This window comes from Pyrgilauda ruficollis, unplaced genomic scaffold, assembly GCF_017590135.1.
Source record: "Pyrgilauda ruficollis isolate IOZ18807 unplaced genomic scaffold, ASM1759013v1 scaffold13, whole genome shotgun sequence".
In the NCBI taxonomy this organism is placed as follows: Eukaryota; Metazoa; Chordata; class Aves; order Passeriformes; family Passeridae; genus Pyrgilauda; species Pyrgilauda ruficollis.
The window spans coordinates 12794348-12810297 of NW_024511432.1; the positions used below are offsets into that span (position 1 = coordinate 12794348).

The 15950-nt window shown below is 42.1% G+C and overlaps 1 protein-coding gene across 1 annotated transcript; it reads left to right on the plus strand.

The window, feature by feature from the left end:
- Window positions 1–12: 12 nt before the first annotated feature.
- On the plus strand, window positions 13–11576 carry CCNE1 (cyclin E1). Its single transcript, XM_041458823.1, has 11 exons — window positions 13–201; window positions 311–401; window positions 619–687; window positions 6966–7108; window positions 7184–7319; window positions 8125–8271; window positions 9053–9148; window positions 9506–9640; window positions 9723–9834; window positions 9939–10096; window positions 10951–11576. The coding sequence occupies exons 1-11, from the start codon at window positions 188–190 to the stop codon at window positions 11071–11073; spliced, it is 1224 nt and encodes a 407-aa protein (XP_041314757.1). The 5' UTR covers window positions 13–187; the 3' UTR covers window positions 11074–11576.
- Window positions 11577–15950: the final 4374 nt, after the last annotated feature.

The window sequence follows — 15950 nt, forward strand, 5'->3', positions numbered from 1 at the left end:
GAGTGAGCGGCAGCGCGGGCGGGCAGGCAGGGGGCGGTGGGCGGCCGCGGGGCGGGGGGAGCCGGTGGGGCCGGTCCGGCCGCCCGTTGCGCGCCTCTGCCGGCCTTTGTCGGGGGGTCTGCTGCTTGGCCCGCTCGGCCCCGTTCCGCGCGGCGCTCGGCTCGCCCCGCTGGCCGCGGCGGGTGCCATGCGCCGGGAGAGGTGAGTGCGCCGGGCCCGCCCTGCGCGGGGCCCTGCAGGCCGAGCACCCGCCGGGCACCCCGGCAGGCTCCCGCGGCCGGCGCTCGCTCAGCTTCCCCTCTCTCCGCAGCGACTGCGCGGACGACAAGGGTCCTGCCAGGGGGGACGCGGGTGCGGAGTACGCCATGCGAGCCCGCAAGAGGAAAGCTGATGTGGCCACGGTGAGTGCGGGCCCGGCCCGGTGCCCGCGGGCCAGCGCCCGCCGGGCTGGGCCCCCGCGCCCTCGCCGCCTTTTGTTGGGGGTGCGGGCCCCACGCGGGGGCCGTGCAGGGTGGGCCTGCGGGGCTGTGCTCCTGCGGGAACAGGCGCGTGTCACAGCGGCCAACAGCTGCCTGTCCCGCGGTTTGTACTCCGGAAATCATGTGTCGCTTTTTGTAGTTCTTACAGGATCCTGATGAAGAAATTGCTAAAATGGAGATGACTAGAAAAAAGCCTTGTGAAAAACAGGTAATTGAATTGGCCTTACATGTAAATATTGTCGGTTTCCTTAACCCTGGCCTTACTTTGCAGTACCCCATTATTTATGGCAGCGTGGTGAAACAGGTATGCTGCTGCCACAGGCTGCATAGCAGTGGGCAAGGGGGACTGTTGGCCCTGGTTGATGATGGTGTGTGCAGAGCAATTCAGTTCATATATGTACTTTTGAAGCCTTTGTGAGATACAAGGCCTGTGTTGGTCTGAAGCATTAGTGTTAGTGCTGAAGTAAATTGAGCTGTCCTGGGGTTGCAAGGGTGCACCTGTCAAGCCTTTAGACCTACTCTGCATTCACTTCTATAGAGAGGTGCAAAAGTGCAGTCATGTGCTTATGCACCTTGTACATGTGCTCCTTAAGCATGCTGACAGGATCATCTCTTGAGGTGGTTCTCTTTGCAGTCATGTCTCTACTTCCCTGTCTTCTGGGAAAGAGGAAAGCTTCCCCTTTTCTCTTAGATAAGCTCTATTCCCATTGACAAGGGTAATTATCAGACAAAGTAAGGGGTTCCTGATTAGAACTTGGAAGTGTATATTTGATGCTCATAGTGCTATGGTAAAACAGACTTTATCTGCAGAACAAAGGAATATTTCTGTAAAGTCACTCTACCTATGAAACTCAGTCCTGCAGTGGAGGTTGATAGTGACCATTGCTGAATTTCTCAGCAAGGCATGTAGCATAAACCAACTTAAAAAGTCAAAACTAGTTTTACTGGTGTCCTCTAGTTCCATTTGTGTGCCTTTTCCATATTCTTGAAAAGGCAGATGCTTTTGGTATCTCTGTTGGATGCTGTGTGTGTTGAAAGCACGGTGCTTTTGTACCTTGAGTAGCCTGTGTTCTGGAATAGGTTCATTCCTGTTCCTTTTTCCCTGAGCACGTGCACTCCTGCTCAGTCCCTGTCACTGAGCCTTCAGCCTGTCACTGCACACGCAGGGTGATGCTGAAGGTGTAGAAGTCAACGGGCAGGGTGTGCAGCCTGTCCTCATTTGGTAGGCCAGGCTGTGCATAATGTGGCACATCTAACCCAAAGTGGCAGCTGGAAGTTCTAAGACTGAAGTGCTACCATAACAGATGGGCATCATTGTTTGGAATGGCCTCTGCTTGTTGCAACTGCGTACACTAGTTATCAGTCAACATATTAAGCAGGGCTCAAATGGTGAGCATTTAATGAGGGGATCTCTCCTTCCCTTCTGTCTTTCTTTTGCACAGTATATTAAACTAATTTCTCACTTCTGACAAGGAAGAGCTGCCTGTCCTTCACTGCAGCTTTCTCCTTCACCAGAAGATTCATTCTGTTTAAACTGAGCAAGGCCTTCCTGTGCATGTTTACTGCATAATAACAAGGTAGTTGTTAGAAAATCTCATTGGGGACCCAATTTTACTGTCTTCAGAAAGACAGTGGAAGGAAGCTTGAAATATCTTTTGCATATGTTGACCTTCAACTTTCAAAGCAGATAAAGACTTCCAATTTTGTCTTCTTGTTTGTGCTATTGGCCTGGTAGCCATTCAGCATTACTTCAGGAATTATAGGTAAACTAAAACTTAGATAATTTAGGCAGTAGGCATCAAAAATCTTTACTTGGTAGTTTGTCAAGGTAATTATAGGATACTGGTGGAATTTGACCCTTTCATTCTCTAAACAATGAATAATATGAAACCTATATATCTTTCCCTACATGGATCAGGTATTTTTGTTGTGACAAAGTAGCCAGATTGTTCCAGATCTGGTTAAAAAAGCTAACATTTGGCTGCACAGCAGCAGCTCTTCAGTCTATGGTGTGACACAAGCTATTCTGTGATATAAATTGCCATGGACCACTAATGAGAATATGTTTACGGTTCCAGCAGCAGTATAGCAGGCTGGAATGATAGCCAGGGCGACAGTTATTCTGTGGAGACACGACAGTTCTAAAATGCAAGCAGCTATAAATCCACTGCAGCCTATACCACATGACTTCTGCATTAAATAAATTGTTTACTGACACTAGTTTATCCACAAGGCAAAATATCAGAGTCACATCCCACTTTATGACATCTTCATAGTCAATTCATTAGTTTGCTTCTGTGGAACATAAGGCCTCAGTTCTTAATTAGGATGCCGTTACCCTTTATGTGATGAAAGGGTGGCTATATCATCAGGTTTGTGACAGCAGAATATTGCATAAATTCTGTGTTTGATTTTGGAGAACTGGCACTGCTGTAATTCTGCTAGCAATTCTCATACTAATTCTGGCTGCTTTGTGGGGATGAATACACTTCTGAGGCTCCATGTACAACAAAATTCATCTAACTAGATTAGAACAATCTATGTAATTGTGATGCAAGTTGCATGGGCACCTCCATATAAAGTGAAGAATTGAATCTGTGAGTTAGTTTCTTTAGCTGAAACTAGCTAATGTTTTCACATGTAAAGGTGGAGTAAACTCTCAGGAAGGAGTTTTGATCAGTTCCTTACTAGATGTTTTTCAGAATCTGATTTTAGCATTGTCAAAATGTTCCACCTAAGTCTTTTGAAAATATCCTCCAAAAAGTTTCTTTTACTAATCTGGATTAACTCTTGAAGATTCAATTAAAAAAACCAAACAAAATAAAGCCCACAAAAAAAGGAGTCTAAACTATACACAGGTTGAGAACGGACTTGGCTCTAATCTGTATCAGGACATTTAGACTCTTATTTCAAAGGAGTAGAAGCTCCTATGCTATCCCAAGGGATTGGAACAATTTAATAGTGTGAGTTGCTCTTTCCTGTTCTGTTTGACAAATCTGAAATTCCCTTCTGATGGCAAAGAAGAATTCAATGCTTCAAAGTAATGCATCCTATGAGTGAAAAGTGGCTAGAATTATAGGTCTTGCTATTTCTGATGGGTAAAGACTGTGGACTTGGAAGTGATGCCATTGTCTGTGGTATAAGGTGCTGCTTTAAGGGTGACAAACAGGCCTGTTCCCCTGCCATTGATTTCCATGCTGAAAAACCTCTGATGTTGCTGTTTGAATGCTGTTCTGTGTCATTCTCTTCCTCCTGCTGCACTCCTTGCTTGTCAGTGGAAGCTCATTCTGGTGGCTCCTAGCTCACATTGAGGTGCACAAGTGTTTCAGCAGTTTGTATTTTTAGATGTTTCTTCTTCACTGAAGGCCCTTCCTGGCCTATAACCAATAACCCCAGTGGTCAACCTGCTGTGTTTTGTGTCTGATCTATATCCTGAAGGTTGTTCAAAAAAGTTATTTTCTGTGAATATTTGATGTATCAGTGGATGGTGACATGCTGCAGGAAACTGAGGCCTGCTAATGTTTGAGCTTTATAAAGACTCCCACCTCTGAACTCCTGGGTTTTCTCTGTTTGGAGCTGTATGGGCTTGGATGCTCTAATGGGCTTATCACCCACCTTCTTCCCTCTGGGTACCTCTCTTCTTAATGAGTCTTCTCAGGTGCTTTTTTTTCTCCAGTCTGTCTCTTGTTCTTAGGTCTGAGATCGAGATCAGCATCTGATTAGTTGCTCCTGTACCTGGAACATTACTGTGGGAGTCACCAAGCTTTCTTGCTGGGCTCCACATAAATTTTAGGAGGTTGTTCTCCTGTTCTCCACCCTGATATTTTTGCTTGTGTGCTGTTTCAGCTTCTATTTGTCTCAGAAGTAAGCTCAGCACTGTAGTGTGTTAGGCTGCACAGATTCTGGGTAATATCTGTTGCTTTCTGACAGGTTTCCACTTTTGGGTTGGCTCTGTGCAAGCCCAAAGGAAGTTCTTCATGGTTTCCTCATACCCTCCCCACCTTAAACTGTTCCTTTTTTCAGTAGTGGCTCCTGTTTCCTTACAGTTGCAGTGTGAGGTAATGCAGTTTCCTGATAGCATTTCTTTCAATTGAGTGTCTTGCTAAATCTGTTTTAAAGACTCGAGCCTGATTGATATGCTCATTCTCTTCACCAAAATCTGTGCCAGAGTTATGGTGCTCCCTCACCCACACTAATTAATTCCTGTCTCCTTCCCCATAGGCTGCTTTCTTTTGAGGCCCTGCACATTAGTTTCATTCTTGTCTCTAGCTGAGCTGTGTACTTGTAGTGTTGCTCACATCTTTTCCCCAGTGTCTTGTTAAGTGACATTATATTGTCAAAAACTTTGTTTTCCCTTCTTTTCAAAACACCTAAGAGGCTCTTGAACTTTGATTTCTATTTCCTTATAAAAAATTGAGGGTGGTGAAATTCTTTAGTATTGTTGCATGTGATGTGTCTGCTTTGTGAGCAAGTCTCTTGTCCTTCAGAAGCTGCTGGTGTAGTAGGCACCTTTAAATAGATACTGTATAATCTACTGCTTTTCTGTTTGCTGATTAACTGATAAGGCAGCACTTCTCCAAAGGCTGTTGGCAGCTGGGCTTGCTGTGCAGTTTGGAGAACAAAGTGTGACTAAAGTCTAGTTTTGAGGGAGGACAAAAATTAACTTAAAGCAACGCCGATGCAACATTTTCATTTGAACTTTCAGTTTGTAAGGAGTCTGTAATTTTTAAGATAAGGATACTATTCCCTTGTTTTGCCTCCTCCCCACCCGAATTAAATCCTGGCATGGCTGGGTATGTTGCTATGCTGTATTTGCATGTAGAACTCCCAAGAAGAAAAAAGACTGATCTGTGTGTCAGTAACTCAAAGTGCAGAGCAGTCTTAGCTGTGAGAGAGCTGTGAAATGTGGTTTTTGTTTCATCAAGTCAGTGGTTTCTGTTTGTGAAACTGGTGCAGGAAGGAGCCATTTTGCTGGAAAGTGATGTCATATGTAAGAAAGATGGCAAAAATCAGCTGTGGAAGCTTTTTTGCAAGAGGCAAAGTTTCACATGGTGTTGTACTTGATAGTGCCTAATGATTCTTCTGAACTTGTTTTTAATTTTCTTTTTAGCACATTAGAAATCTGTTAGGAGTTCTGTCCTTTTAGTGATGCAGAACTGATCAATTTGCAGCAAGATGGCTGACTTCATTATTAAACAGAAATGCCAAATTTTAATTTGCTTAGGCATGATGACACGGTGCTGGCTCTGCATTCTACTGCAAATAAAGTAGTGTTTTCCTGGGGCACTGTGTGAAGTGTACAAAATCCTGTTTAAGAGTTAGATGGTAGAAGAGTAAACCTAGATTTAAGTTCTGGTCCAAATAAAAGTTGAAAGGACATGCCAGGCGAAGTTTTGAATATCTGATGTTTGCAGACCATGGCAGAATTCGACATATAAAGTTATCAGCTTGATAGTTTAGTAGCAATTGCTTAACATGTACTTGGCTGTATTCTGAAAATTGGGTCATATGTGCTTTGGGTTTTTATCTTAACTCTGCTAAATGAATGAGTACAAAATCCTACAAACTATTTTGCTGTGTTCACCATCTGAGATGCTTTGCATGAAAGCATGGTTTCAGGCATATTATCTACATATTCCGGACCAGAAATTCTGACCTCATGTTTGGGTCTTTGAATTCCATCTGATTGTTCTTTACCTGAGGGCAAGTATATTTTTGGTTAAAAACAAAACACAGCATTGAGAGTAGGAGGTTCTGACTTGGGTATCTTTCCATGAAACACTTGTGGTCCTTCAAAAGAGCAGGATGAATGTTCTTCAGCTTTAGTTCCAAACTTTCTCTACTGTGCTTACAAGCAACACCCCCTCTACTCAGCGCAGGTGAGGCCACATCTGCAGTGTTGTATCCAGTTGTGGGCTCCCCAGTAAAAAAGAGACTTGAGCATACAAGAAAGAGTCCAGAAAGATCCATTGAGGTATTCAGGAACCAGAGCATCTTGCTGATAAGGAGAGGCTGAGGAAGCTGGGGCTGTTTAGCCTGGAGAAAAGGTCTGTGGCAATTTGTGTCAATTGTTTATAACTGTTTGAAGGGAAGATGTAAAGAAGATGAAGCTAAGCTCTTCTTAGTGTGATGGGGCAAGAGGAGATGGACACAAACTGAAGCGAAGAGGTTCCCTCTGAATATTGTGGAACACTTTTTACTGTGAGGGCAGCCAAGCATGGCACAAGTTGTCCAAAATAGTTCTGGAGTCTCCATCCTTGAAGATACTCTAAAGCCTTCTGGTCGTGGTCCTGGGCAACTGGCTCTTGGTGGCCCTGTGTGAGCAGGGAGCTTGATGAAAAGAGCTAGAGGTGCCTTCCAGCCTCTGCCGTTCTGTGAATCTGTGTGGTTCAAGAAATTGTGACAGAAGTTATGAGCATTATCTATCTACAGCTAAAATGATTACTTTAAAAAGCAGAGTGTAAAATCTGGTGTTTGATTTGACAGAAGTCCTGGAATAGCATTCACGAGCATGCCCACATGCTGATTCCCACTCCGGATAAAGACGACGATCCCGTTCCTGTCGATTACTCGCGCTTTATCCATCTGAGCGTTGTTCCCACCAGAGCTACCCCGCTGCCAGCTCTAGGGTGAGTGTGCTGGGCTGCTGCTGCTCTGCCTTCCTCTTGCCTCATGATCCAAGACTAAACATTGATCTCTTTTAGCTGGGCAAACAAGGATGATGTATGGAAAAACATGATAAACAAAGAAGAGACCTACGTGAGGGATAAATTCTACATGCAAAGGCACCCCCAGCTGCAGCCTAAGATGAGAACCATCCTTCTAGACTGGCTAATGGAGGTAAGCTTTTCTGTGCTTGTGAGTGTTTCAAGTGTGCTTTTGTTGAAGTGCACTAATAACTGTCATGAGTGCACTTCAGGAGCATGTTTAGCTCCAGATACTTGTCTTCATCTTAAATTTTGTCAATGAATGACACCAAACTTAAAGAATATATGATGTACTGAGCTGATGATTTGCAGACTGTCAATACATTCTGTTACTCATTTAGATTGATAATGGGCAATAATCAATTTGTCCCTAATACACGGTAAGCTTTTAAGGTCACACTGCAGACAAAGGCTGAACAAGTAATTACAAAAGTCGCTGTAAGAAGGAAGGTGGTAGCTCTGAGATCAGATCCATCTCCCAGCCTTTTTACCTGTTTTTGTCATGCAGAATGTGCTACAGCTCCTCTTGTGTCTGAGTCTGTTTCGCTATGTGGATGATTTGGTGGCATAATCCCTGTTCTTAGTTTTAAAGTGCTTGTGAGAATTTTCTCTTTTGAGGTGTTGGAATGATGGATCTTCGCAAAAAATGAGGAACTGATGTTCTGACTTTGTTGGAACATGTGCTTGCATTTCCTAGAAGGGTTTTCACTCTGATCTGTTTTTCTTGAAGTTACTGTAATGACAATCATCTCGTGTCAAAGGAAACTGTTTAACTCTTACAGTTAGTTAACATGTTACTTCACAGTAGCAGTAAAGTAGAAAGCTAATATAAATTTTACATCTAGCTTATGCTTTTTTTTTTTTGGATACATATGTAGCATCTAGTTTTGACTTTTTAACACTGTTCTTGACCTCTGTAATTGGTGTTGTCTCTCCAGGTTTGTGAAGCCTACAAACTTCATAGAGAAACTTTTTATTTAGCACAAGATTTCTTTGATCGCTTTATGGCAACACAACAGGATGTTGTAAAAACACTATTGCAGCTTATTGGTGTCACTTCTCTATTCATAGCAGCAAAGCTTGAGGTAAGTGTCTCCAGCTCTACTTGCCATAAAAATGTGAATGGACACACAGCACACTTCTTGGATGCTGGACACTTTATGGAAAGCTTTATGGAGTTAATTGCTGTCATTTTTTTCAAACGGGAAACAAACCAGATTTTTTTGTTTGTTTATTTTCAACATTCCTGGTTTTTTTAGAAGTGGGTAAAATTATACTGTGATGTTATCTAGTTTTCTCATTAGACAATTCAGTGTTAGAATAAATCTAAAATTTTAGTCACAGTTGCTAAATGAATTTTTGGCTAGCTGCTGTATACAGAGGCCACTTGTTGCAATTTCATTGCAACAGAGTACCTACTGCATGATAGTCTGAGCTATTATTTACTGGAACAATTTGAACTACTAAAATACACTGCTTTTTAAGTTCTTAGTTGTTTAAAAGAGCTGATGTTCAATCTGTTCTTAAACAAAGAGATAAAAGGCCTTTTCTTTAGGATGCTTAAAAATAATCTTGATGTCAGTTGTGATACAGTCACAGTGGTGCTGTAGTCAAACAATGTAGGTTTGTGCTGATCCATCCAAAGTGAGAGTTGAAGGCTATGATGGGCAAGAAATCTGTGTCTATTAAAGGCAGAGAACACAGCATTTAGAATGGGAGGTTAAGGAACTATCCCCCCTCCCCTTTCTGTTTTGGCAGGCCAAAGCAGTGGTTGTTCTGTTTATTTCTTTACTTTTTATGAAAGTAACACATGAAACTAGTTGCAACCTATTCCACAAATTAAATACTTGATTTCCTATCTTTCAGGAAATTTATCCACCAAAGTTGCACCAGTTTGCCTATGTTACAGATGGAGCCTGTACAGAAGATGAAATCATCAGTATGGAATTGATCATTATGAAGGTAATATTTACAAGTGGAATTAGTTTCTAAAAATGTGTAGCATAATCAGACTAAAAGCAGAGCTTCTCAGTTAACCTTAGGTGCTGCTAAGAGGCACAATTTCTCTTACTAATTAGAAAGTAGTGTTTTCTTCAGGTAACAAGTGATCTAAAGCATCCACCAGTATGTGTGTACTAACAAAATTATTTGTTCCCTGACTGTATCAGCAGGAAGAGCTACAGGAGAGTATTTGATTTGCATGTTTTAAAGATGCCTTAACCAACTGGGATTAGAGCTTGTGATTGTTTAACCATCTTGCATGGTTTAAGTTAGGAACTTAAATTGGCACTGAAATCTTGTGTATGTCTGCTCTTTCAGGCTCTTAATTGGAACTTAAATCCACTGACAGTTGTATCGTGGCTAAACATTTACCTGCAAGTTGCATATTTAAATGATCTTTATGAGGTAATGCTGCCACAATATCCACAGCAGATATTTGTACAAATAACAGAGGTAAGACTGATTTCCTTCAAATGCTGTTTCACCTGGAAAAGTGTTTTTCTGTCAGGCTTACTCAACATCTATTGTCTTTTAGCTCTTGGATCTCTGTGTGCTGGATATTGGCTGCTTGGAATATACCTATGGGATACTTGCAGCTTCTGCTTTGTATCACTTCTCTTCATCTGAGTTGATGCAGAAAGTTTCAGGTATTGGCACTTACAGACTTAAATCTTGTGTGTTGACAAATATTATGTCTTGCTCAAATCTATGATATTGATTCAGGCAGCTAAGCATGTGTCTTGTGTTGCAGGTTATGAATTCTGTGAGATAGAGGACTGTGTGAAATGGATGGTCCCATTTGCCATGGCTCTGAGGGAAGTGGGAAGCTCCAAACTCAAACACTTTAGCGGGATAGCTCCTGAAGATTTGCACAATATACAGACGCACATAAACAGCTTTGATTTGCTGGTATGTATGTGCAAATGAAGACAAAAACCTGTCTCTGAAATCTCTGAAGTCTTGTTTCTTTGGTTTGAACACACAGTCAACTTAAGAGAAGGATGAACAGATTGAGACTGAGTGTATTTAGATTATAAAAGGTATAACGTTGTAGTCCAGATCCAAAATTCTTGAGACAAAGTATTTTCTTGGGACTGACTTGTTGTGTATTTTGTTTAAAAAGATGTGCCTTCAGCCTCTCATATCAAAAGCATATAATTGCCCTAGAAATCAGAAGCATTTCTCTACCCTTTGGGGTACTTCAAATAGCATGTGTTAGACCTTTCTCTCTAGGAAATACCACCAATACAGTCTTGTCTGATCTGGACAAAAATAAAGATAGATCACTTGAGACTGATCTGATGGGATTGATACGTGACAGTGGTCGTTGACAAGCAGTGGAGCAAGAGTGGTTTTTAGTGTGAGAAACTTGCAGAGGATCAAAATCTTGCTCAACAAATTGTGGTTTAAGCTATTGGGGTTAGTTTTTCTCTTTAGCTTATTGAATTCTAGGTAGAAGTTAAAGTTGTTCCTGCTCAATTTTTTCTGCATTTTGCTTTCTTGAAGGTACAGGAGTGCTTGTGTGTTAAGAATGCCTATTGCTAATCATCACATTCCAAAAACTAATACTGATCTCTTTGAGTTGTACTACAAGTAACTACTGTGTACTATGTGATTTATCCGTTACTGTTTGGAGGGTTAGATATGGATATGCATATGCTTTTGCAGATTAACAATCTATCAGATTATCAGACACTGAATTCTATTGATCAGTTGCATAGACACACTAAAGATTTTTTTCCCTCTTTTTCATGTGCTTTCAGGACAGAGCTCAAGCAAAACAAGCCATATTGGCTGAGCAAAATAGGACTTCACCTTTCCCCACTGGTGTCCTTACACCACCACAAAGTAGTAAGAAACTGTCTTCTGGACTGCAATCAATATGACTTTAGGAACTGTTGATGGACAGTTTTGCTCAAGTGCCTGTTCTGCTGGTTTTAGCTCCTGCTTCATTACAGAAATGCTGCCAGTGAAGTTCATAAGCTTTCACAGAATTTGAAAAGGAAACCTTACTTTCATCTGACAGAAGTTTTTCTATTTGAAATAGTTTTATTGAATGTTAAAATATTTTAAAGAAATGGATCAAGTACACCAGCCACTTGAAAGAACACTGAAGTGTGCTCCAGATGCTGCTACGGAGGGTGATGCTTGATCAACTGTTCAGAAAAAGGGCTTGAAGTTTAAATTAGTTACTGTGCCTCTTTGTCCTTTGGGTAATCTGCAGGTTTGTCCCTTGTTGGCAAATGGGCAAAAGGTGCTGTGGAAGACGACATTTCAAAGCCTCTTTTTTGAATGGTTGGCTAACAACTTGATGCCTTTTAAAAAACTCTTTATTGTAAAAGCTGCTATGTCTCTGTGTATTCATTTTTAATAAAAATGCTGTCTAAGACAGCTGGTTTTATGTATATTTCTATATTTCTTTTAACTATGATCAGTTAAGGTTTTTTCAGACTGTGACCATTAATAAGTGTGGGAGTTGGGGATGAATAGTGTAGTAACTATTGCTTTATTTATTTACCACTATTGGCTTATCCATGGAAATTTTATTTGGATACTAAGGTAAAGTTGTCATGTTGGGCTACTTGGATTTCCTCTAGCCAGGTACAGGAGGCTGGGGAGGGGATAATAGACATGGCAAGTACATGGAGAGTGCTTCCTTAACACTCTGTAATGATCAGCTTACTGGGAAATTCTTGAATCAGGTTGTCTGGATTGTTACCCTGAGGTGATCAGTAGGAAAAGTCTACCTCTTCCTAAAAAATCATTTAAACATTGGGAGTTTGTCACAGTATTTGACCAACAATCATGCGTGCAGAGTTAAATTCTGGAGAGGTATGTGCTTTGTTACAGGAAAATCTTTGACCTTTGCAATGTCTTGGAATCACAGAGGTCCTAGTGGGACATTTTCTGGAAACTCATGGTTCTGGAGACGAGGGGAACACCGAAATAAACTGTTCTTTGGTTTTTTGCATGTTTTTTGGTGCTTATTTTGAAGGACTGTTCAATAACACTGAAAACTTTAGTGAGACTACCAGGGTTCATCATGGCCTGCTGCAGATAACTTGAATGATACAACATTTAATATTTCAGGAAGCTCCTATTCTGTTGTTGGTTACTTTTTTTTTTTTTAAACAATAGTTCCCAGCAAGGCTGTTTTGTTTTTTTTTTTTTTAAGTTACTCTGCTATTTTCTCTTCCCTGACCCAGTGTTCTGATAAATGTTAAAGCTTTAATGTAATAAAAATGCCTATGGTAATTGATGGTAAGCAAGTTCTTTGGTGGTGCTGGCTTTTTTTCCTTGCAATGAATGGTTCTAAGTTCTGTGTTAACAAGTGCAAATGTGAGCTGAACGTGTTTGCTGGTGCCAGTTTAGAGAGGTTTTAATTTCTCAGAGAATTGCATGTCCCAGACAAAAGGAATGTAATTTTTGCTGATTATTGAAGGATTTGCCAAGACTTATTTTGGCGCTTTGTTCTTAAATGTAGAACACAAAATAGGGGTGGATGAGGGAAACTAATCCTCCTGAAAGGTAGTGTCTAGGCTTAATTCCTAAATCAGCAACTATGCTTCAGTGCTAGGCCTTTTGGTGTTTATTTTCAGATCTTAGTCCCTTTTAGATGTTTCACAGCAAAACCACAATTCCATTTTTTAATTTCTAACTGTCCTCTTAAAAATGGGGATTATATTTAACTGTTCAAGAAAATATCCTGTAGCAATATTAGAGATACGGTAAAGTCTTAACTTCCAGTTTAAGCTGAATATTTAACTATGTTTAATACCTATGCAAGAGTGAGTGTAGATGTTCCATGTGTCTCTGGGCTGTGTGGGAAACCAGGATCTGAGAGAGAGATACACCTGTGAATTAAACTTGTTCAGACAACAGGCCTCTCTCCAAATGTGATCTCTGCTTCAGATGGTGATCCTGTTAATTTGGCAATTCTTTCTTCCGTGAAAGGTCAGCCTCCTTTATTCTGATGGAAGGCAGAATGTTCAGAGCATGGAGATGGTGGCTTTGCAGCTCCCCAGGTAGGAATGCAGTCACATCTCAGCTGGGGGGACTTACACTGAGAGCTATTTTCTTACTTTCTCTCCTTTTGTAAGAATTGTTTCTGGTTGTCTATTGCAACACATGGATGCTGTGTCTGTTTGTCTGGTGCTGCCTTTCTAGGGTAGCTTAAAAAAAAATTGCATTGGTTACCACAAGCTGAGAAGATGATTTTTAGAGAAGAAGAGTGCAGGTCATTTTAAGGAAGATAGTTGTCCCTGTTAGAAAAAAGTCAACCACCTCAAAGAGGGAGTTTCCTCCCTTTTTCTTTGCTTGTGGATCCTATTCTCCTAAATTTTGATCCTGGCCCAGTCTGGTGGGGGGAAGTAAGCTCTGCCTGGCTAGGTAAGAAAAAAATGTTTGGGGTGTTTGGGCTGAAGATTGTGCAAAGAAGATAGGCTGATACCAAATATTATATTCCTGCAGGCTCTGACCTCAGATGTGTTGCCCCAAGAGGTGGGGAGAGGCCTCCAGGGGGAACAGCCCCAGGGTGATGCAGGAGGGGCAGCCCTGGGCAATCCTGAGAAAGCAATTTAGCTGTGCAGTGCTGCACACTCCTCAGCTGGAAACTGTCTCTCCTTAATGGCTCCAGACCAGCATAAAGCATTCTGCAAAGTAAATTGAATTTGCAGTAACCCAGGTGGTGCATGATTATCTTCTCCTCCTGAAAGGTTTGTCATAACAATGCATCAAGCCTTCACCTTGGTCTGAAAGCTGGGGGCATCAGAGAAAGAACTGATTCAGAAATGAATCCAGTGCTAATTTTGCATTACTGCTACTATAAAATTGGAAGTTGGGGGTTGCTGTGGGTGAATTGAAGGAAATAGCCCCAAATGAGGGAGCTGAGGCTGCAGTTGTGAGCTGGAGTGGAGGGGAAGCAGGGCTGGTGAGCAGAAAGCATGGAGGCATGGTGGTTCCCACTGAGTCAGCCAGATGCTCAGCCCTTGTAAATGCTGTAGGTACCTAACAGAAATAGTTATTGGTATAAATAGTTCCTAGAAATAGTCGTGCATAGCTTGTCTGCCCTAAAGCAGGAGGGCGGTTTCTCTGGTTCTATTTCTAGGTCTCAGGTCAGCATCTCCTCTTGGTTCTCAGGAATTACAACACAAGGGGTTTATTGCATCCCTGCTTGCACAAGGTGGAGGCAAGAGGCAGCCCCCAGGCCTGGCCCAGGGTTCTCTCCACTCCTGGGTGCTCACAGCACAGCCCAGCACAGCAGGCTGACCCCAGACTGGCTGGGTGGGACACTTCAGCCAGGCTGCCAGGCCAGACCTCACTGCTGGTGTTCAAGGCTCACAGCAGCATCTGCGCTGGGGGAAGTGTCAGGGAACCTGAACTCTGGGAGTTGCCACAGCCTGCAATGGGCTTTTTTCCAGGCGTTATTTGGAGTAACACCTGCAAGGTAAAGCCTTGTGCAGCAGGTGGGGGTCAGTGTGCAGTGCAGCAGGGGGCTGGTGAGCCTGCAGGTTGACACTGGATGTACCCACTTCCCCTTGTTTGTTGGCATGAACCTTCTGTTCCGGGGATTCAGGGAACTGCTGGCTCTGGGTATTTATCAACAAGCATTTAAAGCACCAGATTATTCATACCCCATCTTCCACAAGCCTCTACCATCAAAAAGAGACACTGGCATATGCTGTGAATAACACAGGTTAGCTTTGTCTAGCCTTGAATTTGTTGGGATTAAGAACAGCTCTGCCTTGCTGGCAAGGCCGGGGCAGCTTGGCCTGGACTCTTGTGATCTCTGTTCAGGTTTGGCATTTAAATAGGGGATGCAGCTCTGTCATGTGCTGCCTGTGGCAGGAAGCAGCAGGGCTCTTCCCCTTCTGGTCGTCCTGCCCTCGCCCCAGCCGTGGGGTGGCCAGTCAAGGTGGAGAAACAGAGAGGTTTGGGGGTTGTATTTTAATTATTGTGTGTCTGTGAGATGGCAGAATAAAATTATGTACAAATATGAGCAGACTTTAATGTCCATTTCTTGTTGTTATAGCTATTTGTGAAACTTCTCTGCTTTGAAGTTAAAACTACAGCAGAGCACCCACTTGGCTTGAGTTGATGAACAGTAAGTATTTTGATGATGATCCTTTCAGCCACACTATCTGCAAACCAGCTTTAAAGTACAAAATGTGTTTCTCTCAAATTTTGAGTAGTCCGCTATTGCCACAACTTTTACATAATCAAACATTAAGACTGCAGAACATTGCAATGCTGTATGAGCTATCTCCTTTCAATCTCTTGAAATAATAAGTTTATGTTGAGCAGAAAGGGTAGGTTTGTATATGAAGCTTTTTCTTTCTGTTAAAGGTGAGTTTCACATTAGAAAAAGAAAGGAAGTATTCTTTGTAGGCAGAATAAAACCAGGGATTTCAAAACTCCACAGACTGGTGTGTTTGAGGGCAAATTAAATGAGATGGCTATCAAGGAAGGAAGGAAAACCTTTCTGATCCCAGGGGCTCTGGTCCTACAGATGCTGCCAGTTCAGGGGAGCAGATTGTATACTGGAGGTGCAAATCTACTTGAAAACTGGGTTTGTTTTACCAAGCCAAACTCTTCTCGTGTAACTCACATTGTAAGAAAGCATATGTTTTTATAATGCACTGATTTTTTGATTTTTAGCATGATGGCAATAATAGTCGAGGAAGAAAAATATGAAATCCTGAATGTTTGCCTCAGCATATGTGTTTGCCTGGGATATGAGGAAAAATTATGTGTGGAGCTTCTC

Excerpts from the sequence above, each read along its gene's own strand:
- CCNE1 (XM_041458823.1), top strand. Across the intron at positions 7,109-7,183 it reads ACCCCGCTGCCAGCTCTAGG|CTGGGCAAACAAGGATGATG; the intron begins GTGAGTGTGCTG and ends GATCTCTTTTAG. Across the intron at positions 9,149-9,505 it reads TGGAATTGATCATTATGAAG|GCTCTTAATTGGAACTTAAA; the intron begins GTAATATTTACA and ends CTGCTCTTTCAG.